The sequence below is a fragment of the Rosa rugosa genome, chromosome 7 (genome assembly GCF_958449725.1).
Source record: "Rosa rugosa chromosome 7, drRosRugo1.1, whole genome shotgun sequence".
NCBI classification, from domain to species: Eukaryota; Viridiplantae; Streptophyta; class Magnoliopsida; order Rosales; family Rosaceae; genus Rosa; species Rosa rugosa.
Window position 1 is genome coordinate 22,560,722 of NC_084826.1, and position 27,956 is coordinate 22,588,677.

Here is a 27,956-nt window from a genome sequence, read left to right on the forward strand (position 1 = left end):
TATTAGTGGTGAAGTTTGGGTTGAATTCAAGAAGTATTAGCGATGTTGGTTTACGTGGGGTTTCAGATTTCGGTTTAGAATCGTATTTAAGTGTCGAATTATTGTTTACGGAATATAATTTTGTACAGGGCGAGGTACCGACCCATCGCTCGACGATGATCCTTATGCTTGGGAACCACGTTAGCCGTATACTGTGAGTGGACGTTTGATTTTAAATAATGCATGCAATTATTTTTTGAATTAAGAATTTATTTAAATTATCTTTTTAAATTATTGAGCATATTATCCGAGTTTTTAAATATTGAATTATTTGTTCAATTGGACTTTCGGATTAGAAATTGTTATGCTTGATTTTAAACTCATGATTTAGAATGATTTTCGACGAATTATTTTCCAAGGTGATTTCCGGAGTTAAAAATTGTTTTCATTCGTCGATTTTGAGTTTCCCAAAGGATCTTCGAAAATGGGATTTTTGTTGGGATTCATGGATTTATTTAATCTCGCATATTGGTTTATGAATTCGAGAATATTTTGGCGTGTGGGGCCACGTCGTTGGAATATGTATTTTTCTCTTGAGATGTTATTAATTCCTGGGATTAATAAAGTGTTCGTTTGTACGATTTCGTGGTTCGAGGGTGGAGTGGAATTATTTTCGGACGAATAATTATTCGAAGTGCACGTTTTAGGGGGTTCACAAAGGTTGAATTTTTATACGTTGGGATTCTCCGAAATCTTCCTTCACGAAAGTTGTAGAGCGTGTCGATACGATATCGTGGACATGCGGAATGCGGAAATCAGAGTTCGTATGAGAAAGTTATGATCGATTGAAAAGTTGGGAAATTTCTATAAATATAAGAAAATTCTGGATTTTTTCATAAATCCCAAATTTCTCCCTTTTTGCGTTTTGGCCCCAGCTTTCTCTGCGTTCTCTCTCCTCAGACCCGGCGGGTTGCTCTCGACCCGACCCGGATCCATTTTCGTTTTCCGGTGACGTACGACGGCAGACCCGGCCCAGATCGACTCGCCCAGCCCTCATTCGTCGACCTCTGGTGTCAGTTGCACCGGTGGAGCAACCCAGGAGGAGATCGGAGATGTGAACAGTGACGGCGGGCCGACCCGGTTGGATTTCCTAATTTCCGGCGACTCCTTGGCCGATCCTTCCCGGTTTCGGAATGTCCTCCTCCTCTTGATCATCCTCATACCCGCCTTGCATCACGATTTTACCTGTGGAGCGAAAGATCAAGGTTTAAGCTTTCGACGGTTCTGGTTGGATCTGGAATCTGATCAGAGGGCTGAGATTAATCCAACTTCCAGGCTTGATCTAGGCCGATCCAGACTTAGCTCTAGGTATGAAAGTTGCTCATCTCTTCATTTTGAACAAGTTTGTAGTTGGTCACTTTGCCATCGGAGGTGGTTGGCCGGCGTTGACCGTCGTTGACCCGCCGCCTTTGACCGGGCGTTGACCGCCCACTGCCGACGGCGCGTGGTGGCGCGTCCAGCTTCCTTTTTGTGTTCTGTTTTCAGTTTATTCATCTACGCATTGATACGGTCGTTTTGATATATTATAAGGTTATTTTGGAGAAAGTTGATGCATGCTAGGGTTTCGGTTTTACACATTATCTTCGGTTTGCAATCCGCGAGGATCCGACCGTTAGATCTTCGTATAATTTTGATAGGATGATGCCAAGGGCGATCTGTGGGAATCCAACCGTTGGATTGTAGTTTAAGTGTGTTTTATGAATCGGTTACTAAGTTAAGGTCGTATTTGTTTAGGTGATTGACGATTTGAGGTGGCGGACGATTGTGAATTGTATTTTGAGCTGTTAAGAAGACGCAGCTGGATTTGAGGTGAGTAAATCTCACGGTGTTTCGGTCGATAAATTAGTTATGTTTAATTTAGTAGATTTAATTGTTAGTATGTAAAATCATATTTATCAAAATAAATTATTTATTTTAAAATATATGAACTTGATCGACAACGGTTCATGGGTAAGTTAAAACAATGTTTTGATATAAAATGATTTTCGAGAGGAATAATTTATAAAACTATAGTTGGTATTAGTGGTCATTCCTGCGTGAATGACTACGTATATATATATTTACGTGGAATATAAATATTGGATGGTGTGACAATGGTGAAATTGTGTTTGAGAGTGTGATTAATTATATTGTAATACCAAAGTGGCGATTATTTATATTGCAGTACCAAAGTGGTGACCAAAGTGGTGATAGTTTATACAGTAGTACCAAAGTGGTGACCAAAGTGGCGATGATTGATGTAATTGTCTGAGTGTAGTGGTATACAATTCATCATGTGAGTGATTGATGTAATTGTATTAAATGAGTATTTGGAGTTGATGGGTGATCATCTACTTTAGTCAAAGTCAATAAGTCGATGGGTGAACATCGACTATCGACTTTAGTTTGGTGTTGATGGGTGATCATCGACTCTAGTGTGAGTTGATGACCTGTGTGGTGATCTGTGTGATGACCTGTGTGGTGACCTGTTTGGTGTTCTGTGTGATGACCTGTGTGGTGACCTGTGTGGTGTTCTGCGTGATGACCTGTGTGGGTGAGATGAGCTGTGTGGTGGTTGGCGTTATTAATGGATGTTTTTAGTAAATGTTTCTATTATTTCTATTATTGTATTGTTTGTTTTCTTGTTAATTCCCTGAACTAAATCTTATGCAGGGATTACTATGATTTTATTGGTTGTTTTTATGTAATCTCCTGAACTAAGTTATATGAAGGGATTACCGCTTTTTGTATTCGTTGTTTTAATGTAAATTCCTGAACTAAACTCTATGCAGGGATTTATATGATTTCTATTGTTTGTTTTTAATGTGATCTCCTGAACTAAGTTTCTATGCAGGGATTACTGATTTTACTTATTTCAATTGTAAGTGCGGTTGTGTGTTGAGACTTGTAGTGAGTTGTGAATGAGTTGTGAGGTCATCATTTTGACAAATGCTTTATGTTGAGGGGAAGTGAATGTGATTTTTCGTTGAGCATGATATGATATGATATGAACTTGATGTTTGGTTGTATTTTATGGAATTATATATTGTTGCTTTAATTCATCTCACGAATTGAGAAATTATAAGCATGCATGACGTGAGTCACTTTATTTGAGTTTACTCATACGGGCTGAAAAGCTTACCGGGTTTGTTTTGTTCAATCTCGGTGCACTATTCTATGGTGTAGGGTTTATTGTGCAGGTTAGAATGTCGGGTGATCGTTATCGAAGCTGAGGTGGACTTTCCGTCAGGTGGGTGTAGAAGGGCGCTTATACTTGTAGTCTTCCGCTGTGTAGTGAGTTGGTGAGAGTGGTTACAAATTGAATTGATTCTCAGTTTAATTTGTAAACTATTGTAATGTAATATGTGACTCTAAAGAACGAGTCGGTATTGACATTGTGAGTTCAGTTTGTTTTTTGCTTAGTTTTTTTTTTTGAAAAATTTTCTAAGAGTCTTCTTGTGATTGTTTTGTACTCGCGTTTCGGATTTGAATTCCTTTATTCTAAATTCAGGGCGTGACATGAGATATTGGGGAAGCCTTACAAATTTTCGGTTTTCATATGATTTTAACCCACCATACCTGGGTCGTATTATTTTATTGCTAGCTAGCCTATTAGTACTCCTCCCCGCTTACTATGTGTTTGGGGGTGAGTTGAGCAGAGCATGGGATGCTCAAGAGAGTGGGACACTCCGACCCGAGCTTGGGAGGCTCCCTTACTCGTATGATGATGACTTCTTCCCCATACTCTGTTGTTACTTGACTAGCGGGGCTAGTTCGATTTCTCTTAACCAGCGAGGCTGGTATGTTTTCACAAGATTTTGAGTTTAAAGAAATATATTTTATAAACGTTGCATGCATCGAGGTTTTTGACTACATCAAATTTTGGGAAAGTATTAAAGCTTTGCTTTATTTAAATTGTCTTGTTTATTTATTTTTGTCCACCCACGCTAACGTTTTTATGTACTTTCCCCCTGGGCCCTTCAGTTTCTTTTGCCCAGTGTGCAGGTTAGATTAGTTGAGGTCGGGCGTACATGGAATCGAGGCATAGTCATCAGCATAGCTTCCGCGTTTTCATTTTTTTTATGTTTTCCTTGTTTACCTTGGTTTAGAATTGCTCTGATAACCTATGGGATTCATGGTGTTGAGTTGAGACTTGTATTTGTGAAATTAGAGATGATATAATTTTGGGAGCAGGGTGGCTCTAGGGATATAAGATTGGTTTGTTAGAAGTGTGAATGTGTTTCTACAAGTTTTGGGTAGTCCATTTTTAGGGGTGACTCTGCTGAATTTTCGGTAGAGTTATTCCTAAGGTGGGCCCCACAGGGCCACCTCGGATTTCAGGGTGAAATTTGGGGCGGGTCCTGTCAACGCGCCTGTGTCTCCCTGATGTTGTGCGACTGCTGCCAGACGGGTGATGCAATGGTTCCAAAGCATTCTCTTGGGACGGCAGTACTCGAGGTTTTGGTAGAAGGTTTGGCGGTTTCCGACGGAACAGATGTGTTGTATGGTGATCAGCTTTGATCGGTCTCTGGGGTGTTGGAAGGGGTTGGATCTCGGCCCTTTTGCTTCCAAGATGAGGCGTTGGCTTCTGGTGGATGTTTCGGTCGGGTATTCAGGTGAACCCAAGCTAGTGTGCTTCGGGTTTGCTTGGCTTTCCGGTTTTTGGGCTCCTTGATGGTCGGAATTGCTTCGTTGACGGCACTGGAGATCTATGGCGGAGTTGGATCGGCGGCGACTCTGAGTCAAGGTCGGATTGCTGTCCTGGTATGGTTGGGCCGAGGCTTGGCTTGGGCCGACCTGATGGATTTGGAGTGGGCCCTCCTCTTAATCAACTCAAGTTAGGTAATAGTCTTCAACTGCAAATGCTTTTGTTACCGAAAATTACATTTTTTTCTCTCTATATAAATATTTTCCTTTCGGTTTCTTTGCACAGGCTCTAAAGATGTCCTCAATCCACCACAACAACCACCATCACATATGTGAGGACAAAGACATAGGTCGTTGTGGTTGTACTGCTGCATGCTTGTCCCATTTTGTTGTGTTATTTTCTCTCGATTGGCCTCAGGTTGTTTTGCTGCCCTCTGGTTTGAAGGAAGAAGGGGCTTTGTTCATGCTTTTTGTTTAGGGGATTGGAATCCAACCTCATTTTTCTTCCTTCTTCTTTTGACTTAAAAAATTATCTTTCTTTAAGGATGTCAAGTCATGACATCCTTGACAAAATGAGTATCAAGTTTTATAGTATATGATACATCATACATCCAGAATGAATGGTTGTAGAAAATATATGATGTTGGATTGTTGGGAAAATATATGATGTTGGTCAAGAACATAATATGCAACCAGAGCTGTCAAAAGTGGCGGTTGATCAAAAACTAGCACTCTAGCACCAAAAACTCAATCAGGCATGCATCCAGACCATCTATAATTATTCAACATGAATGTGTATCAACATAATAGTACAACTCGTAAAGTCAAATCCTCTAATAACACATATACTTTCCTTTTACTATGCTGCTATATGTGTAAGAGAGATAAGAAAATAGAAGATACAAGAGCATTGGTTACCAAACAAGAACATCAAAAAAGAAAAAAGACATACATCACAGATATTGCTCAACAGTTTATTGGAAAGAAAAATCTCAACACTAAAATCTAAGAAAGAAAATGAAACATAAATGTGCCAGACATTAACCCGTAACAAATTTATTGACGAATTGATGACTGTAGATCCATTCTAGGTTGTACTCTTCTTTGACCACCCATATCACTTCGTCTTAAAGGCGCCTCCAATCCAACTCTGAAGGATGGCGGATTAAGAGCTACAGCCCAACCATGAAGTTCATTTTGATCAAGTAGCAATACCTCGTTCAATTCGTTTGATCGTTGCCTCCATATTCTTTCCCCTTACCAACATAACCTTCACGTCCCTTGCTTGCTGTGCTTGCAGTATTTTCTTGGAGAGAATCATCCAATGCAACGAGTATAGCTGTTGTGATGCGCCTTCAAAACCAGCCCTCTGACAACCTTCACAAATCACACCAGACGTTGCCCCAACATTTATTTGAGAAGATAGGTCTCAGCAATGTGCCTTTTGGAGCCAATTCAGGTTCATATCATCTTTCACAACCTTCATGTGCATGTTCTTAAGAAAGGGTAAAAAGGGTTCCCATAAAATTTCAGTCTCTTCATCACATGTCACTTCCTTCAACTGTTCAAGATCCAAAACTGAAGAAGGCAACTCATTCAATCTCGAGCACTGTCTCATGTTGAGCCTTTCTAAATTGCACAATTCTCCAATGTCTTCAGGCAATTCCTTAATGCTAAAGCAATCAGATATGTCAAGCAAATTTAACTTCTTGAGGTTCCTAATCGAGCCGGGTAACTCTGACAAGTCTGTACAACACCTGAGCCTCAACAGCTCTAAATTTACTAGATTTCCAATGTCTTCAGGTAAGGCAGAGAGTTTATGAGAATTGGTGACACTGAGTTTCTTCAATTGAATAAGGTCACACAATTGGGGAGGCAACTCCACCAAATCATTGCAGTAATCAATATTCATTTCAACAAGATTTGGAAACGCCTCTGATATATGGATGGAACCATTACCAAAACCTTGGCCGATGCTACACATGAATAGAGAAATCTTTTTCAAACTTTTCAACTGTATAGGATACCTGCTTATGGAAGGAATTGAAATTCGTTCTAATCTGATTCTCTTCAGATTCGGTTTTGAATCAACTAGTTGAAAGTTATTCAACTCAGCAGGACTGATACCGTAACTTGTGAGTACTAGAGTCTTCAATTTATTCATTTTCTCCACAAACTCAGGTAAGGCATAATACTTGGTCTGAAAGTTCAAAATCAAAACCTCTGCTTCTGGTAGTTGCAAGTTTTGCCATTTAGATGAGAACTCTTCATCTGCATATATTATGTTATATGATGTCAGCTGGGAGAGAAATTATATGTGCGATGTACTATTGAGATCTTAGTGTGTATGAGCCTATTTGCATGTGCATATGTGTTCATGTGAATTATTTGCTAAAGAAGAGATGTAACAACCTGTTGAGATCGATACAAGGCGAGCAATGAGCGATTGATACTTTTGTTCTTTCCACCACATCGGAAGGTTGTCTCCACATATGTCAATCATAAGCCTCATTCTAAGTTGTAGTGGTTCCTGACTCAACTGCTGGATAGCCAACTCCCTAAGCATGTCATGCTGTGTAACGAAGTGTTCAGTGTAATAGCCATCACTATCCTTGTTGTCCTTCCTGGTTATAATCAAAACCGATTTGCTTAAGAATTTCTTCAACATACATATTTCAGTAGAGAATTATGAGAAGCAGATAGCCATTGACATAAAGGATAACCTGGAGTGACAAGAACAGACAAGTAAAACCAAATCCTGCATACCTTGTGACTACCAGATTAGCCAAACTTCGAGAGGCAAGTTCATAGAGGTTCGCAATGGACGAAATGTCTTCATGTATGCCATATAACTCTGCCCACATATCAATCAGGACAGTGGTAGGGATTCTTTGATCTTCAGGAAATAAACCAAGGTCTATAAAGCATTCCCTCATAAGAGGCTTCTCTGCATACAAAACATCTAAACTACTTTGGAGGCAATCAAGCAAATCATGTTCAGAGTCAAGAACAGAAGAACCTCTAGACCATTCCATTACTCTTTTTTGCCAAATCTCTATTGGCTGCCCGCAAAGTGATCTTCCAACAACTGTAATTGCAAGTGGAAATCCCATACAACGTTCTACTATCTGCGAAGCAAAAATCATCTTGTCAATTACTGTTTCAGGTAATCATTATTTACTCCATATGTGCATGAATGCTTTGCATAGACAGTGCATGTAGAATCTCTTCATCCTTTCCTGCACTAATAAGCATATATATATATTTTGCATTGCAGACTAATATCACCTTTGTTGGAAGATCTTCTGAAATGTAAGAGCTCCTGTCTCCTAAGGATGCTGCATGGTGAAAAAGTGCCATTGCATCTTTGTGGTTCAAACATTCTAGATAATATGGAGAACCAAATCTTGGAAAAGCAGACCTTGATGTCACCAAGATCTTGTAATTTGTCAATTTTAATTCATCGAACTTCTCAAGAATGAATTCTGATCCAGCCCAAACATCATCCAGGATCAACAACATAGGATTTTGTCCTGTTTGCTTCAGAAATTGCTGCAGCCAGCTAACTGCAGTTACTTCACTTTGGAAATCGGGGACCTGGGCACCCGTTCGATGATATAGCTCTTTTACAATTAGGTATAAGTTGGGCTTCTTTGAAACAGTAACAAAGAAGACATTGCTCTTGAATTTATCTATGCAAATAAAAGAGAAGAAAGTAGTTACTAGGAGGTACTTTAAAGTTGTCTGCAGTTGTGAAAAGAATAAAACATACCCGTATGCATGCAGATGGTGAGGTCATAAAAATGAATTGCTTAACTCAACTGGAGGCTTAACATATTGAAACAGTAAGAAATGAGTGAAGCCATTTGCTTATGAAGGCATGTCCAAGTCATGAAGTTATGAAATATTTGATTATTTTCCACAGAAATAAATCCTATACAAAGGAGAGTGAGACTTGGCCTATTTGTAATCAGTGTGCCTTTGCCATATTGAATAAACAGCTTGACAGTAATTTTCATTAAATATTTCTAGCTAGCTACAGCTACAGCTGGATTAGACTTGGATATAGCATTCTTCAATTAGGGAATCAAAGCTTCCCAGTTTAAAGCAAGCAAGAAAAGATAATAACATCATTTATATGCAATACCTTTGACCTCTGCATCTTGGCACAACTTTGTTGCCAGTGTAGTTTTTCCACATCCTCCTGGAGCAGTAATTATCACCATCGAAACTCCGTCAGTAAAGAGCTTCATCTTCAATTCCCTCAAAGGCAAATCCAATCCAACCGTAATTGTTGGAGGTTCAGGCACAGCACACCACCCTTCAATTTTTTCGGACTGATTGTTCTGTATCACACAATTCCCTTCAATTCTGTGCACCACATTTTCAATGTTCCTCACCGAAACCAATGCCTTCTTCACATCCCTTATGCCCTGCACTTTCAATATCTCCAACAGCCTCTGAAGTGACTTGCTCAATTCAACAAGTCTGCTGCCATACTTATACTTCTTGAATCTGCTCGCTTCCGAACACTTGCGAATAAGCTCCACTCCTTCCTCCATTTCCACTCTAAGATTCTCTAGTTCCTCCTCTGGACCGTCCATTTCCTTCTCACACTGTGCCATCTCCTTGATCAGGGGCTGCAAAGAGTCCAGAGTGGACGTGATATCCCCGAGTTGGGGTTTGAACATCAGTATCTGGTCCTTCACTTGCTTAACAGAATCATACAGCGCCCAAAATGTCACCGCTAAACCAGCTCCGCAGATTATCACCACTGTCATCATACAACACCACCCAATAGACACCAAAATCAAAAAAACTTCAAAATTACCAAGAAAAAAGCAAACACTACGATTACCAAAAGTATAAGAAACCAGACAATGCAAAAACTCAAAGTTTGCTCTTACTTGCTGAGATCGATAATGCGAGATCAAAGTAGACGTGAATATAAGGATTGTTTCTTGCACTATATGAGCAAAGAGAGTTGTTGTTTTGAAATCTCCAACTGTGCACGTATTAGCATTCTTATAGTTGCTGCGAGAGGAGCGCGTAATGATGTGTTATTACTTCCCCAAGCTCCTTGAACATGCCACGAAAATTAGCAAAGGTTGCGTCGAGAATTGGGACCTTATAGGCGCGTTTATTTGGCCCAATAATCATCTTCAACGATAGTGGCCACGTGCAACCAGCCCGTATTGTATATGGATTCTTTATTCCTAATCCTAATTCTGTGGTACGAAAATTGACAGAAAATGATCTGGCCCAAAAATAGGAAAAAGAAACGATAATTCTGGGTCTATGGGATAATATAGTAATTTTTTTATTTAATTATTTATTTAAGTTGCGAAGTTCACAATGATATTTGCCGCTTCAATAGAATAATAGAGTGGTGAATCATCTGGATTAGATGAATAATAGAGTGGTGAATCATCTGGATTAGATGGACGGCAATGTTTTCTATGAATCCGCTTATCCTCCGAATAAATTAAAAGTCTATTTTGATATGAGACGGGCAATTTCGACAACTGTTTTCACCCTTGGCTTAAATTTGGAAGTTTCGCGCATGAATCTTCATTCTTTGCAAAAAGAATTTATTACCAAAGTGTTAATGTATTATAATTAAATTGACCAAATATTAAAGAAATAGAAGTTGATATTGAATTTTTTTTTTCAAAGCACCTTTACGGTGCGAGAAAGACTCTTTTTTTTTTTAAATAAAAATTGAAATTCATTAGATCAACAGCTAAAAAGTTATAGTCTACAAAGCTTACATAAGAAAGCCAAAGCAACAGACTGCCCTATCTAAGTTATAACAAACTATTACAATCTCTGGGACGCTCACTGTTTAGCAAGCCTATACAAGAATGATCAAACCTTGCCTTCTATGGAAAAGAAATCATTCAACTAGTCCTCGCTTGCTAGGCACGCAATTGTGGTACAAACAATAAACTAAACATCATACAAGACTTATAGAAGCTTCACCAAACTCACACAGGCTTGAAAGAAAACCCTCATCACTAAGACATAGGGCCCATTAGCCCAAGGTTCAGCCCAAGCCCAAACCCGAGCAATAGCCCTAGCCCGCACTAGCCAACCTGTTGCTGTAATTGACCTTCCGTCCGACGGCCGACCGGTCCACCGCAACATCAGAAGATACATAGCAATAGCCGACTATAGAAGAGAAAAGAAGATAAATCGATAAACAGCCGGGGATTGTTGTGTATCGATTTTACCTTCTTCTCTACTCTACCAATCCTCAAAAGAACAACAACCCAAAAACAAAAACAAACAGAGAGAAATACAGAAAGAGAGACCTGAAGCCCTCTTTTTTGGACATCACAATCTTCTTCATTATCAAAGGTATTGGCTTGATTTCTTCAAAATCAGTGTAAAAATTCATATGTGGCTGATTTATCGTTTGGGCTGTGCGATTGCTTTCCTCAGAGGTGAAGACCTTGCTTACCCGAAATACGATTTCGATGATTCGGTTAAGGATCCGAGTTATAACACTCTTGAAGAGTAACGCCAAGGCGCGATGAGTGATGTTGGGTATCTTCTATTTTATGGGTTCTCTAATTTATCACTCCAAAGATAATAATGTACGATTTAAGAGTTGGAATTTAAATGGGTTTGGCTGCATTTGCAGTATTTTGAAGGCTATTGAGATCTGTGGCTTGCACTTTTTCATTGATATTGATGTAAAGGTTTGTAATTTCTTGCAGAAAATCACAGACCCATGTTTAGTTTTTTACTGTGAATTTTAACTGATGGCCGATTGTGATCCCGGAGTAAAGTTTTGTGGTAAATACTCTCTCTTTGGCTATTGATTTATGTAGAATTGAAATAGAGAAAGACCTGCAAATGCAGCCAAACCCATTTAAATTCCAACTCTTAAATCAGCAGCTCGCTTACAGTAATCCCTTACAACAGCTGGCTTCCTATGCAGCTGGCCGGAATCAAGGAGAGCAGCCTCAAAATCCGACCGCCAACAGCACTCAAAGTCCTCCGAGATCTGGTCCACCCACAGCCGAAGACCGTCGCCAAAAACCCAACCACGAACGCCGACTCCTTCGCCCACCGAAACGCGAGCTACCAGAAGCCAACAGCGAGGCCTACTCTACTCGAGGTGGAGAGAGACTTCCGCCATTGCTAATCTCGAACTCTAGGTTTCGATTTTTGTACACGAGGAAGACTTTATTATTTACTTTTGATTAGGAAAATAATGCCGTATGACAATCCACTAATCTGTGGTTTTATTCTCCCAATTGAAGTCAATTTCTATTTGAGTTGTAGGCCGTGTCTCACTTTCTCTTATGGCTCATCTCAGTGGTTTTTAATAAGATAGTGGTTTTTATAACTTTGTTTATTCTTGTCTAGTTGTAGGGTTCTTCAAATCTACACACTTATGGAGTTACGGTTATTCGCAAAAAATAATATTAGGACCAACTAGGACAAAAATAAAGTATTGAGTCGAATTCTTCTTTTGCGTCAAAGTAATAACTATGAATATTTATTGACTCTTGATAGAGGGTAGAAGAATGGAACTTACTAGGTAACATACAATGCGTTACTACAGATGTATGATCATCACAATTCAACTAGGTTATTCTATTCGACCTCTTTTAAAAATTAAGAACTTCGGCTGTTTGGCTCCAATTTTGTTGCAGCTGGTCAACAGTCTCTTTTCTGCGCGGGCGTGCCAGCACCGTTCGGGTGCGGTCGTCGGGGGTGTCCCTTGATCTGACTTCTTTCAAGCAATTGTGGACGAGGAGAGCACCAACCTCGTCGTGGGATTCTTTGTGCCTCGTGGCGAGGACTTTTGCTGAGCTTCTTGAAAATCACAATCGATACTCGATGTTGTAGATCGAGCAGAGCAAGAACCACTGGGAAGTGAGGAGAACTTGCTAAAGCGTGACTTTAGCTTGGCTGGGTTGCTAGGGCGTTACCCTTGCTTGGCTGGTTCTGTAACCGTTGTGGTCGCGGCACTACCGTCGGCTCCCGAGGAGACTAGGACCGAAACACGTTGACAGAGGGTTTGGTGACACTGAAAGTCGACTTCTGAGAAGACTAGGACTAGGAGTGTGATCACCGGTAAGAGAAAGAGAAGGAGATGAGTTGCTCTTAGAGAGGTTTGCTCTAGAGAGAACTTAGATCATCTTAGAGATGTTGTTGTTGAATGTGAATGTGTGTTTTAGAATGAGAGGAGAAGGTGTTTATATAGGGAAGAAAAAGAAGAGTGAAATGATGAGTGGAAGAAAAATAATGAAAGTGGAGTATGAAAGTGATTTGTAAAATATGGAAAAGATAGAGAAATGATGAAATGAAAGCAAGGCATGAAGGTGCAAAAACATGGAAGTGATGATGATCTATTAAAGAGATTGTAGTAGGAAAATATATCCAAGGAAAAAAAGAAAAGCATCTAGCTTTCTTCATGTGGGTAGGAAACATGAACATGTGAATATTGAGCTGGTTTTAGGTCAGTTTCTGCCCCTTTATTCCTTCAATTATTTCTCCAACAAGCCGTCAGAATGAGTCTTTGACGTATTTATAAAAAATGTTCCACTATGAGTGTAGATCATCCTGACAAATTTTCAGAGCTTTATTCCATGCGGTTGGGCTGGAAATGCTGCTGGACCTCTTACAGGTCCAGTTTTCCAGTTTTGCTTCTGTAGAAAATTGGAATGATTGTTTGAAGGCCTTCCACTCAAATAAATCTCTAGCACTCTTCATAAGAAATTATCCTTGGGCTGTCTAGAATGGATCTGCAGAGTTTCAGCTCATTTCAAGTTCATTTGGTCAGTCTGCCGCCCCTCCTTCCTTGTTTAGCTCGGTTTCTCCTAGCCGAAGTATGAAAATGTGCTAAAGTTGACTTTTCATGCTTCCATGCTTCCATAGTAGGCTTTATTTAGCCTCTAAATATATATTTCGAGCTTGTCGACAATATATAGCTTGAGCCACTGACATTGGCTCAATTTCTCCAACACATGCCTTGTCAGGCCAAAATGTTCATTTTGGATCCAAACATCGGCCTCATTTGGTTTGCAGAATTGATGGCTTAGATCCTTTCTTATGTATGGTATGCACAATAAGGAACAACTTTCTTTTAAGAAGGGAAAATATGGGGGAAAGTGAATATTCTCATCCTCCAAATGATTCATTTTTCCTTCCACTTTCTCTACATAAATTGTGCATTAATCACATTATGTAAAATACATTTATATCCTTGTTAAAAATTAATATTGACAATTTTATTTAAATAATTTACGAGATTTCTATTACTATATATTTTAATATATGAGGATATAAATAGAAAATTAGTATGATTAAACTGTAAGTGAAATACAAAGGAGGAGGCCTCCGGGGAATTCAGAGCAACTTCGTGAGGCGAAACCTAGGGTTTCGTGTATTGGCATCGGCGAACTCACAATCCCCAAACCAGGCAGTGACGAAACAGCGTCTGCGAAGGTACAGAGAGGCGATGCAGTCTTCTTGGTTCATCGACAGCTTTGTTTCGCGAGAAAGGTTGAGGCGATAAGGGCTCCGATTCGCGGTGGTTTCGGCTGAGGCAGCTGAGGGTACAGGCCGGGGTGCGGAGGGGTCCTCTTCACGCTGGGTAATAACAGTAACTCTTCACCACAACAAAGTCACCATCTCACATGCATTAAGAATGCAGAAAATGACACCATGTCAGAAGCCCAAGAGCACACCACCAAGAGACAATGTGTGCTCTGTTCTCAAAGTATATCAGACAAGTCCATGGAACCACATTACAGAGCAAGACCAATCATAACCACATCCTTAATTGTACATCAGTAGAGCAAGAACAATCCTAACGTACCACATCCTCAATTGTACATCAGGAGCTTCACATGTGATTATTTGTCTCTTAGTTTCTACTATATATTGTTGTATAAATAGTTATCTACTATACAAAGCAATTCAAGGAAATACAAACACGTTTTCAGCCTTTATCTTTTTCAAAGCTCTTTAATTCTCTTTATGGTATCAAAGCTTCAGCTGAAAGGCATCTGATCCATCTCTCTCAATCCAACTCTTTTTTCTCTCCCTTTAATCCAATTTCAATGGCTCCTATCAATGCACCTACCTCTCCAAATCCTCCTCTTCCCACCCAACTCATTCTCTCACCAGAAATTGCTTCCCAACTTCTCTCTACCTCCTCCACACCCAATCATGTCAGTAACTTCATCCCACTCAAGCTCACTAAAGAAAGCTATCTTCTTTGGAAGGATATCACTACCATTGTGCTCCAGAACTACGAGATGTACGACATGGTGGATGGATCTGAACCCTGCCCACCCCAGTTCATCAACAACAATCTCAATCCAACCTACACTAAATGGGTCAAGAAAGATCATACCTGTTGAATTTGGGTGATTGCCTCTCTCTCTAAGTCTGTCCTCCCTTTCACAGTCGGCTCTCCCTCAGCAAGCTCTCTTTGGCTCACTCTTGAGCGCCGACTTGCTGCCTTGACTAGATCCCATGTTCTCCAATTGAAGCGACGTAGCCTCTCCATCACCGACTATCTGCAGCAAATCAAGACGGTTGCTGACACTCTTGCCGCCGCTGGAGCATCTCTTGATCACAGCGACCTTATCGCCCACACTCTTCACAGTCTCACTGATACTATGAGGCCTTCACTACCTCTATTCGCGTGCGCTCTGATCCTGTGACAGCGGATGAGCTCCATGGCGTACTTTTAAGTCAGGAAATTGAAATTGAACATCGGGCCAACCCCACCTCACTTTTCCAACCCAACAACACCAACTCTCAACCCTTTACAACCTCTACGTCATCAAGGCCCAGAAACACAAACCGTAAATCAAAACTCTCGTTCCACCAGCTACAGAACTTGCTACCCCAACAATGCTCTTCGCTTCACCAACCTCCAGAATCGTCCACAAAATCAAGCCCCTCTACTTCCCACTCCTCCAAATCCCCTCCCACCTTATCCTGAGCACCAATTTGGTCCTCCTCTCAACTCTCGCCCTAATCTCCGTCCTCCTCATTGCTAGCTCTGTGGTCTCAACAACCATCGTGCCCTGAAATGCTTCGACCGCTACAACCACGCCTACCAAGGCCGTCTCCCACCACCCCGACTTGCTGCAATGCTGGCACTCACCTACGGAGCACAACCTCCACGTTCTAGTGCTATGCCTATGACCTCCTACACTCCTGAAGATCAGCTTGATGCATCAAGCTCTATGTGGTATCTTGATAGTGGTGCCACCAACCATGTCAATGCGGATCTTAACAATCTCAGCATCCACACTCCATATAATGGACCCGACACAATGACCATCGATAATGGTGAAGGTTTGAACATTCAAAACACTGGCTCTACTCTTGCTAAACTCCCTTTCTCCAACTCTTCACGGCAAGAAGAGAGAAGAAAAAAGTTTTGGCTTCTAATTCAGGGTTAGGGCTCGTGCTGATAACGTGTTTTAGGATATGAGATTCAAGAGAGATTGAGGAGAGAATTGTTGTATATTCATTGATAATAGGAGCCCTATATATAGGGATTACAAAGTACATAATCTTGAAATAGAAAGATTCATATTCTAACTCGGAGTAAGAAATCTCTCCTATTACAACTATAGAACTAATCCTAGTTTGACAAGGCACAATAAATGTCAACATTCTTCAACAATTAATATTTTATGGGCTAACTACTGTTTAGTCGCTGAAGTACCGCTCATTCCTGGTTTCAGTCCCTGCCTTTCTGATTTAATCCCAAAAGTCCCTGAACTCACAATTTTCAGTCCAATTGGTCCATCTCCTCCATTTCCTCCGGTTGTTTGATGACGTGTCAGTCACTCTTTGCCAGCTCAGCGCCACGTAAGGCATCCATTATGTAAAGTGACGAGACCCCTGCTTCAGTTTTTTCCAAAATTTCCTCCGTCTTCTTTCTTATCTTCTTTCTCCACTGCTCTCTTTCTTCCTCTTCTCCACTCCCATGCCTGCCCATCGACTCCTGCAGTTCACCATTTCTATAATAACACAAATCAAATCCATTTTCCATAGCAAAAACTACAAAGAAACAGAACTTCAATCTAATTATCAACGAAGAGTTCAATCTTAATAGCATATGCAGAGGGACCTTGTCCAATTCCAAACCCCACCACCACCACTAGACCAAGACCAAGAAGGTCCGATCAAAACCACATCCAGACAGAATTCCAGTTCCCGGAAGAAAAAAAGAGCCGCCGGATTAAGAATCGGTTACGCTAGAGATGCCAACGCTCACTCTCTCTCTTTCGACGCCGATGACGTCATCATCGCCGACGGAACCGATTTTCTTCCCGAACCCAGCCCTTCTTCTGTATCAGTATCAGTACCAGTCCAATCCCAACCCGAACCTGAAGTTGAACCCGAAGCAGAACCCCAATCCGACGAAGCTGAAGCGACTTCGGAGCTCCGTTTGGATCAAAGCAAGGCGTTGATCGCCGAGAAGCTCAGCAGTGCTCGTTAGTTGGCGGTGTTTGTTTCCTCCTCCAGGAAGGACGCAATTGCGAGGAGGAGGATGACGGCTGACAATCTCAATCTGGCTTCTGGTGATTACGCCAGTCTAGAAAAGCAGCTGGAAGAGGCCTGCGAGGCAGAGGATTTCGAAACGGTCGAAAGGCTTAGTGACAGCCTTGCTGCTGCTCAGGAGAAGAGGCAAGCTCTGTTGGCCGCACTCAGAGATGCTGAGGCTGAATGTGATGCTGTTGACTCCAAAATGCATGAGATTCTCCAATCCGGCAATCCCAGATCGCCGCAGAGGAACAAAGCGCCTCTTTCCTCCAACAGTTCACAACTGTCAGTACTCTCCACCTCTATCTTTTGATTTTTATTTACTATTGCCATCATATCAATGTATGTTTATCTTGTAAAACTAGTTTAAGTAGTTTGTAGATAGAATATATAAAGGATCCATTGTGTATTTGCAATTTTGCGAACTAGTAAGTAGTTTGCGGATAGATTGATCCCTTATGCATTTGTAATTTTGAATACATTCATTTTTTTTTTCCATTGTATATAAGGATAGGAGAATATGACAAGTAGTGATGAGTAATGAGTATGATTGTTGGTTCTGATTGTAGTTTTTGCTATGGAAAATGGATTTGATTTGTGTTATTATGGAAATGGTGAACTGCAGGAGTCGATGGGCAGGCATGGGAGTGGAGAAGAGGAAGAAGGAGAACAGTGGAGAAAGAAGATAAGAAAGAAGACGGAGGAAATTTTGGAAAAAACTGAAGCAGGGGTATTCTCCTCACTTTACACAATGGATGCTTTACGTGGCGCTGAGTTGGCAAGGAGTGACTGACACGTCATCAAACAACCGGAGGAAATGGAGGAGATGGACCAATTGGACTGAAAATTGTGAGTTCAGGGACTTTTGGGATTAAATCAGAAAGGCAGGGACTGAAACGAGGAATGAGCGATACTTCAGGGACTAAACAGTAGTTAGCCCATATTTTATTAACTCCGTAAGAAAGCATAAACATTCGAACATATATAGACACACGTTTGTATTTAACTTTTTGTTAAACAATTAATTGAGAATTTTCGATAAAGAATATGAACAAGAGACTGGTTCTTAAAGAGGGAACTATACGCCTACTAGAAAAAAGAACCCTAGAAATGGTGAAGTAATTAGCATACCATTTCGATCAGTACGTTGTACACCCTGTCGTATATATTCAGAGGGTAAGAAACGAGGGGAATAGATAGAATTTCTTATGCATGGAAACGTATAACAAATGCTTGGTAATTACCTTCCAATGTGTTACATCTTTCAGTCAAGTGACCTAGTATTAGTAAGCTATGTCTCCTAGAATATTCAAAATATGAAAAGCTTGTCCGAATTGTTCAAGTAAAGATTGCATATCCAAGCAACAAAAATCCATACGAGGGACCTTATATTTGAAATAAGGGGTGCAAAAAAATTAGAAGTCAACAAATGCGTCAAGAGAAAAATACAAAATGGTGGGAGCAATCAGTTTCTTCTGATTTCTGGCGTTCAAACATCTTCGCATGCAAAAGCAAAACGTGGTAGAGCAGCAAACGTCACAAATATGCATGCATGTATGCTAACCGAACCACGTACAAACCCTACTATTACTTCTTAGCATCGACACGTACAGCGAAACTCCTTAATTGTTTTAATATTGTTTGCAACTTTGCATGCATTGTGCTGAAATCTTCAACGGCTTTCCACTAAAGCTAATCGATATGTATGATCTGTCAGCACCGTTGAGCTTGGTATGATACAGTTGCTCCAGTTTACGTTGGACGTTGTTTTCACGTAGCAAAACCAAAGCATCATATATAGATGGCCAGTTCAATAAGATACTTGTGTAACCAGGAGGTTTACGGAAGTTCACCTCACTAATCACTATTACTATCTAGCCTTCGGTAACTCACGAACACGCCCTACAGGATGTAACATTGGAGCATTAAATACATCTGATGCAATGTAGAATTTTTGGGAAATTAGAGATTGTGGTTATCACATCTATATTCAAGTCGCTGATTTGACTGTAAACCTCCGACAGACGACAGTTCCTTTAAGCACGTTAACTACCTCCCAGAAATCCCGCCTGGTGTGAATATTTAGCCTAAGCTTCATGGATTAGAGAGTACAAAAATTATGTAAAATAAAGTCCATAAACCAAGCAGATTCATCGTCTAAACAAATAACTGAATAAGAATGAAATAATCAATTCTATGGCCAAATGCATTGAGCGCACGCCTCATTCGCTGACCAAAAAATCCTAATATTGGACTTTTATGAACTGACAAAAAATCTAAAGAAATAAAGCGCGGCCTTTTTTTTCCTTTGAAAAGATAACATTGATAGTGCAAGGAAGACTTCAATAACTAATATTTTGAGAGGAAGATTAAACCGGAATTGAAGTCAAGTTTCTAATGGTTTCAAAATTGAGACAATGGATGAAATGACAACTACTTTTCAGGGAAATATTTCAAGAATGATTTTGGAAAATCTTAAAGATGAACACTTTTGATCCAATAAAAAAAAAAAAAAGATGAACACTTTTGATTGTTAAAGTGCACTAGAAGGCACTTAATCTAAAAGGGTTTGGCATGAAAGAAAACCTCTTCTAAAGATTATGGTGATCGAGAACCTCGTCACCATGCATGGTTCATAAACTAGGATTTCTTTCTTTCTTTCCGTCAAGTCATAACCTAGGTACCAAGACCATTAATCTTTTACACCAAGTCATGAGTCGTGACAAGAAATGGCTTCGTAAGAAAGCATACATGTTTGATCATATTCATACGTTTGTTTATACATAGACACACACACACACACTGACACACATATATGTTTTGGTCCTTTTTGTACGTGCACGTTTGTATCATCTAGTTCAACTAGAATTTTCGAGACATAATATATGAAACAACCCGGTCATATCTTAGATCTGCACACAGAAAAACTCCAGAAATGGTGAGGTAATATACGTGAACTAGTATCGCATTTATCAGACCCTGTCATACTAAAACAGCAACATATGAGGGAAGATATACTTTCTTATATATGGAAATGTGGTTTAACAGATGCTTGGTAATTTACCTATCAAAGTACTAAAATATATCAATCCAGTGACCTAGTATTTGGAAGCAACGTCTCTTGGAATATTCAAAAATACGAAAATAAGTTTGTCATCAGAGTACGGACGTACATATGTAAACTACTGTAGCTTAATTCGGCGACTGATTCGTTCTTCAAGGCTTCCTCTAAAACTATGTTTGATCTTGTTAGCGACGTTGAGCTCTTTGGTATGATCTAGTTGCTCCACTTCAAGAAGTTGGACGTTGTTTTTTTACTACCATGCAAAACCAGAGAGCCTCCCTTAGCTGGCCGAGTTAAAAAGATACTCGTTTAAACGCGGGTTCGTGCAATTCTAATCACTATTACTAGCCTTTGTTAACTCGCGAACGAGCCCTAAATGCATGCATGCACCCTCGAAATGTTTCTAGTTCCTCGTTTGAGAAATTCTACTGAATATCAGGCTCTGAAGGGTAAACTAGACTTGTGTATCTTTTCTTTAACGGCAGCAACCACCTTCGGGACTGCTAGCTGCTCCTAGAAGAGCCTCTGCAGCAAGCTTTACTGGTACTCCAACCAGGCAACCATTCTTGATTCTGTGCAACAAGATCAATATCAGAACCCGGAAACTCTGACAAGCCTGCAGCAAGCTCTACTGGTACTCCAACTAGAATTGCATTACGGATTGTATTGCTTTCACTCTAAACTTCAAGACTCTAGTACACAGTAGTACTCCTCATATACAAGAAGCCACTGCCATAAAAACAACATTTCACTCTACTTAAATCAGAGAACTTCTGCTCAATTGTTTCTGGTGTAGTAAAAACCCATATACCACATTGACTCGAGATTCAGAGAGCGGTCTAGCAATTTAAGTAATAAAATTCAAATACAGTGTGGTGAGAAATTTTTTGACATTTTGTTGGTTTAGCCGGAGACTAGCAAAGGCTAACCATTGCAAAGATCCATCACTCTAAACTTTAGCATTCAGATATTGAAATTTCCATAGAAAAATTACAGGTGGGATCCGAGACAAAATGAATCAAGGAAAGTTGTGTGTGTGTATATATATATAATCCACTAGACAAGGTTTACTACAAACTATTATTTTTTTTTCGAGGGCTAGAACCCGGTCTTTTGGTTGTTGTATGGTCTAGAACCAGTTGTTTCGGGTCATAACTTCTACGGGAGTTGGTAATTATCTGGAATAAGATTGGCTTTCAAGCGACTTATGGATAAGGAGTTGCTCCTATTTGTTGGCTAGGAAGTGGTCTTTTGTTGGTACAACAATTGCGCGATTGGCTAATGGGAGGCTAGAGAATGATTTTACCCTAAAAGACATGGAGTTTCTTTGTCTATAAGTTCGCTAATTATAACGAGCTTATCATCGACTTGTAATGAATTTGTTTCTGCTTAGAATAGGGTTCCGTATTTTCTTGCCGGCTATCTTGTTATAAGTGCAGATAGACTCTAGCTATTGGCTGTTTGCCGGATATTGATTCTAATGATATCAATATTATTCAAAAAAAAAAAAAAAAAGACTCGACCTTAATAATCACTTATTTGATTAGTCATTTTTGTTAAAAATTATGTTAACGTTAATAATTTTATCTACCCAAAAGTTAGTTACCAACTTACTATCATGTTTCAGACGCACTCTCTACTTAAATAAGTGGGTGTGTGTGTTTGGTGGGGTGGTAAGGCTTTGGTCTCATATATAAGAGGTCAAGAGTTCGAGCCCCATCAAGGGTGGGAATGGGGTGGGGTTTTTTTTTTAAAAAAAAAAAAAAAAAAAAAAAAAAAAGTGTGTGTTGATGACTCTTAACTACAAGTGTCATATGCAATCAATTTTTATTTTTTTCTTAATTAATGTACGCACTTCATTGTTACTCAAAGGCAATAGTGTTACTATGATTCGCACATATATAGTGTCACTGTGATTTGCACATATATATATAGTGTCACAGATGTCATGTGTATTTATGCATGACACCTCATAAAAATCATTTATCAATTTGATATATATCATTGTTACTCCAAATGACTAATATCGCTTACTGAGTGATGATGAAATCATAGTCACTACTTATTAACAAAAAAATTTAGTGTTAAAATGATCAAGTAAAAGTCAGGTAATAGGCAAGAAATTGTGATATTTAAATATCCCGTCATTTAGACATGAAGAAAATTAATAAGTGTCGGGTAATCGGTCACAATCCAACGTAATCCGGTCACTTGTCACGGAACTTTGCCTGAAATCTAGCTGGAGGTATCCAAAGTTGTTGTCGGAGATCTCATAGGTTGCCGAAGACTTTTATTGCCGTCCAATAAAACCCAATAAACTTTTATTACCCCCCAATAAAACTTTTATTGCCCCCCAATAAAAATTTTATTAGGGGGCAATAAAAGTTTATTTTGGGGGAAAATTGACTAATCTACCTAAAATTAAACCAAATAAAATTTTGATTGAGGAAGGAGATGAGGAGATTACATCAATTCAAAACTTTTTATTAGGGGGCAACAAAAATTTATCGGGTTTTATTGAGAGGGCAATAAAATTTTAATTGCCCCCAATAAAAGTTATATATACAAACTCCATGTACTACCACTTTTGTTTTATAATCACTACACACAAATTAAAATTGAAGGGTTCAGAGCATCTTTAGCAATGCTAGCCATTTTTTAGTCAAATTTTAGCTAAAGTAGCTAAAAAGTCATTTTGGCTAACCACTTTAGAAATATATCTGTATCAGTGCTCTCTATTTTAGCTAATTTTGAATTTATATGATTTTTTAAAGGAATATTAAATAGTTTAAATGTATTTATAAATTACATAAAGTAACTCAAAAGGAATCTTTTAAATTATAGAGAGTCTCATCTCGCTCTTTATATTTATGAGCAAGATAGCTTAAAGTTATAATAGAGAGTCACTTAGGAATCTGGTGCAGCTGCTAAAATAGATAAAAAGGAGCATCTCCAACAGACTAGCTAAATTCAATTTTTAGCTATATATAACTATCTTTAAAGCAAAAATCAACTCCAACAGACTAGCTATAGCCAAGTTAAATTTAGCTTTAGCTAAAATGGCTAGCTATATTTAGCTAGAGAATCTTGCATAGCTAAAGCAAAAGTTATATTTCTCTCTCCTCTTTTATCCACATGTCAGTTTACGATTTGATAAAATTTAGTATATTATTTACAAATAGCTATTACTGCTGGAGCAACATTGTTAACTGAATAGCTATATTTCATATCTTTAGCTAAATTTAACTAAAAAGTAATTCCTACGGTTGGAGATGCTCAACATGCTCTCTAAAATAGCTAAGGAGCCAAAATAGAGAGTCTGCTAAAGATGTTCTTCACTCACACATTCAGTTTTAGTATTTTGTCAGGCTTTAATTTCTTGAAATCACTTGAAATCCGGACATAGAAAGTCCAAGCTAAGAAGAACATGAAGAGGAAGACAGCAACAATTTCAATACTTGATAAAATTACCAGAAGACTGTTCACCACCAACGGATTTGAGAAACCAGCAATTACTCTCCTCCCTTTTCTGTCATATCCAGCTTAAGCACACTAGTAAAATTTTAATTGGCATATCTTAAAATAATCATTTTTTATTATTTTTTTTGACCTAGCCTCCTCTGCTAGGGTTTACTTTCTAGGTTTCTAGAAAGCAAGATTCAATTGACCATGGATATGGACATACTGAGTTGGAATTGCAGAGGAATCTGCAACGACATCACAATTCGGGCGTTGAAGGATTTGATATCCCAAAACAGACCCCAAATTATTTTTCTTTGCGAAACCAAAATCAACAATATCAGGGCCTTTAACGATCTGCGTTTGGCGCTTGGTTTTTCTCAGGCTCAGGAAGTGTTGAGTGTAGGACAGTCTGGTGGTTTGGGCATGTTCTGGAATGATGATGTGAAGGTGGAGGTGGGTACGACGTCACAACATCATATTGATATTATGGTTGATGGAGGACCTGGAACCCCTAGGTGGAGACTTACAGGTTTTTATGGATTTGCTCGAACGGTGGATAGAGACAAATCATGGCAGCTTTTGCGTGATTTGAGTGATTTGGAGACCCTTCCCTGGGTCGTTATCGGGGATTTTAATGAAATCCTAAATAGTAGTGAGAAGAAAGATGGTCCGATTAGGGCAGAGAGGCAGATGCGTGGTTTTAGAGAAGCCCTAGGGTATGGGGATTTGCTTGATCTTGGTTTTCAGGGGCCTCAGGCAACTTGGTGGAATTCTGAAACCCAGTTACGGTTGGACAGGGCTGTGTGTACACCGACTTGGTGTGATATTTTTGGTTTTGCACGTCTGAAGCATCTCCCACCAAGTGATTCCGATCATGTGCCAATACTGCTACAAGCTAGTACTGTTCCTCTTCCCACACGTCCTCGTCATCATCGCTTCAAATTTGAAGCACATTGGTTGCAACATGAAGAATGTGATGGCGTTGTACACCAAGCCTGGCAGACAGATGTGTCCGGTTTGCCAATGTATCAATTGTCCAAGAAGATAGCTTATACTAGAATGCATCTGGATGCTTGGCAGAGGAAGACGTTCAAGGGTAGACAAATGGAAATGTTAGGGGTTCGAGCACGTTTGGAGGAGTTGCTAGATGCAACGCTTTCTGATGCTGTGATTATGGAGAAGAAGCTTTTGTCTGAAAGCCTCCAAACTTTATTATCTCAAGAAGAATCTTTCTGGCGACAAAGATCGAAAGTAACTTGGTTGAAGGAAGGAGATCGTAACACGGGTTATTTTCACCGGAAGGCAGCAAATAGAAAAAGGAAAAATACTATACATGGTCTATTTAATGAGGCTGGTGAGTGGTGTGAGGATGATGAGGGGTTGGAGCGAGTGGTGACTTCCTACTTTTCTAATATGTTCAAAGCAGGGGACATAGATGTTGAGGCCATGGGTGCTACATTAGAGGCTATTCAACCATGTGTTTCTGAAACTATGAATGAACAATTGTGTGCTCAATATTCTCAAGAAGAGGTTCGGTGTGCCTTGTTTCAAATGTACCCAACTAAATCGCCAGGGCCAGATGGTATGCCTCCTCTATTCTTCCAACACTATTGGGAGTCAATAGGAGCTGAGGTGACTGCTGCTGTTCAGAGTTTTTTACATTCAGGTCAGCTGTTACGACAAATTAATTTCACACATATTTGTCTTATCCCAAAAGTGAATGATCCGGAGCACATGTCAGATTTAAGACCTATTGCATTATGTAATGTAATCTACAAGCTTTGTTCGAAAGTCATAGCAAACAGGTTGAAGTTGATTTTGCCAGACTTGATTTCTCCATATCAGAGTGCTTTTGTGCCTGGCAGGTTAATTACTGATAATATACTTGTCGCTAATGAACTTGCTCATTTTGTTCATAACAAAAGCGATGGTGGTGATGGGTGTATGGCTCTTAAACTAGACTTGAGCAAAGCCTATGATAGGATGGAATGGGTTTTTCTTAGGAAGGTGATGGAAAGGTTTGGTTTTGATCCGGTATGGATAGAGATGGTGATGCAGTGTGTCTGCTCTGTCAGATACTCTTTTTTTTTTTTGACTTTGTCAAGGGGAACCCAAAGGCTTCCTAGGCCCAAGATAAACCCCTTCGGCGCATGTGAAATGCTCCAACTGTGCATTGCAGCACAGTGCCTCGCCACTTTGACAGCTTCGGGGTTCGAACCTAGGTTGGGGAGCACACCCAACTAGGCAAGAACCACTAGGCCACTTGCAGTGGTTCTGTCAGATACTCTTTTTTGCTGCGTGGAAAGCCTCGTGGTCTTGTTATTCCGAGTAGAGGATTACGGCAAGGTGATCCTCTGTCCCCATATTTATTTCTAATTGGGGCAGAGGGTTTCTCAGCCTTATTACAGCAAAAGCAGGAATTGGGATTGCTCCCTGGGATTGAGATTTGCAGTGAAGCCCCTCGGGTGAATCATTTACTTTTTGCTGATGATAGCATGCTTTATGCTGACGCTTCTCTAGAGGCCTGTTTCCAGATACAGGATGTTATACAAACATATGGTAGGGCATCTGGTCAATTGGTTAATTTTGATAAAAGCTCTATTGTTTTCAGTAAAAATGTTTCAGAAGTTATGAAAGATGAGGTGTCCAGCCTATTGGGAGTTGAGGTGGTGGTTTCCCATGCAAAATATTTGGGTCTTCCAACGTATGTAGGGAGGAAGAAAACTGCTACCTTCCAGTATATCAAGGAGAATTTGTCCAAGAAGGTCTCCAATTGGCAAGGAAAATTTTTGAGTGGTGCAGGTAGAGACATTCTCATCAGAGTGGTGGCACAAGCTCTTCCAACTTATGCAATGAGTGTCTTCCAATTAACAAAAAATTTCTGTGAGGATCTTGAACAACTTTGTGCCAAGTTCTGGTGGGGGAGTACTCTTGATAAAAGAAAAATTCACTGGAAGACTTGGAAGGCTTTGTGCAATCCTAAAGAGGAAGGAGGGCTAGGTTTCCGTAGTTTATCAGAATTTAATTCCGCTATGCTAGCCAAACAAGCATGGCGTGTGATCAGCAATCCTCAATCGCTGATAGCTCGACTCTTTAAAGCTAAGTACTATCCAGAAGGTTCTTTTTGGACAGCTTCATCCCATGCCTCTCCTTCTTATTCCTGGCGAAGTATCTTTTCCACAAGGGATTTGTTAAGGAAAGGCACTTACTAGCAGATAGGCGATGGGACATTGGTGAACATATGGAGGGATTCGTGGATTCCTGGGGTGCCGGATTGTAAGCCTAGAAAAGGTAATTTGGCTATGAATGAAGTCAATAGGGTGAGTGACTTGATTTGTCATACAGGGGTTTGGGACATTAATCTCATTCGAAGGGTGTTTTCAGTTGATGAAGCTGAAGCAATCTTATCAATTCCTCTATCTTCTAGGGAGGTGCATGACAGGGAGGTTTGGAGACTTGAAAAGAATGGCAAGTTTTCGGTGAAGACTGCTTACCGATACTCTTTCTCTATTTCTTCTTCTAAGAGCCCTTTTGAGCTGCCAGTTGGGGTGAGTTTTTGGAAAAAGCTGTGGAAGGTTGTCATCCCTAATGCAGCCAAAGTTCATATATGGCGGGTGTGTCACAATATCCTCCCATCTTTGGAGAGATTAATCTCAAAGAGAGTTGTGTTGGATTCCATGACTTGTCTGTTGTGTATGCAGGAGTTGGAAACAACACTGCATTTGTGTCGTGACTGTCAGTTCACTAGACAAGTGCTGCAAACACATGGGGTGTTGTCACAGGTTTGTTATAATCCTCATTTTGCTCATTTGGGTCTGTTGGAATGGATTAGTTCTTGTGCCAGAGACTTATCTCTACAGTTATTTGGTGAGTTGGTATACCTTCTTTGGGGGGTGTGGAAAGAACGAAATAATCGAATTTGGGAAAACAAAGTTGGTACGGCTGTTGATGTAGTTATCGTGTCTATGTCAAGGCTGCATGAATTTCGTTTTCTGCAAGGGAAGATTGGGAATAGTGGAGCTGGTACTATTAGAATGACTCGGTGGGTTGCTCCCTCTGTGGGCTGTTTTAAAGTCAATGTAGATGGTTCTTTCTTTCAAGCATCTAAAAAAAGGAGCACTGGTTTTGTTGTCAGGGATTGGCAGGGCTCATTTATAGCAGGAGGAGGTAAATCTCTTTCGGGTTTACTATCACCTGAACATGTGGAAGCTGTAGCCTGCAAACAGGCCAT

General features: G+C 39.9%; 1 protein-coding gene across 1 annotated transcript; it reads right to left on the reverse strand.

Moving 5' to 3' along the window:
* Positions 1–5,412: 5,412 nt before the first annotated feature.
* Positions 5,413–9,731, reverse strand: LOC133723888 (probable disease resistance protein At5g66900). Its single transcript, XM_062150756.1, has 6 exons — positions 9,573–9,731; positions 8,813–9,439; positions 7,954–8,357; positions 7,432–7,793; positions 7,078–7,289; positions 5,413–6,936 (listed from the first exon to the last, which is right to left on the reverse strand). Coding segments are annotated over exons 1-6 (2,448 nt in total). The 5' UTR covers positions 9,574–9,731; the 3' UTR covers positions 5,413–6,094.
* Positions 9,732–27,956: the final 18,225 nt, after the last annotated feature.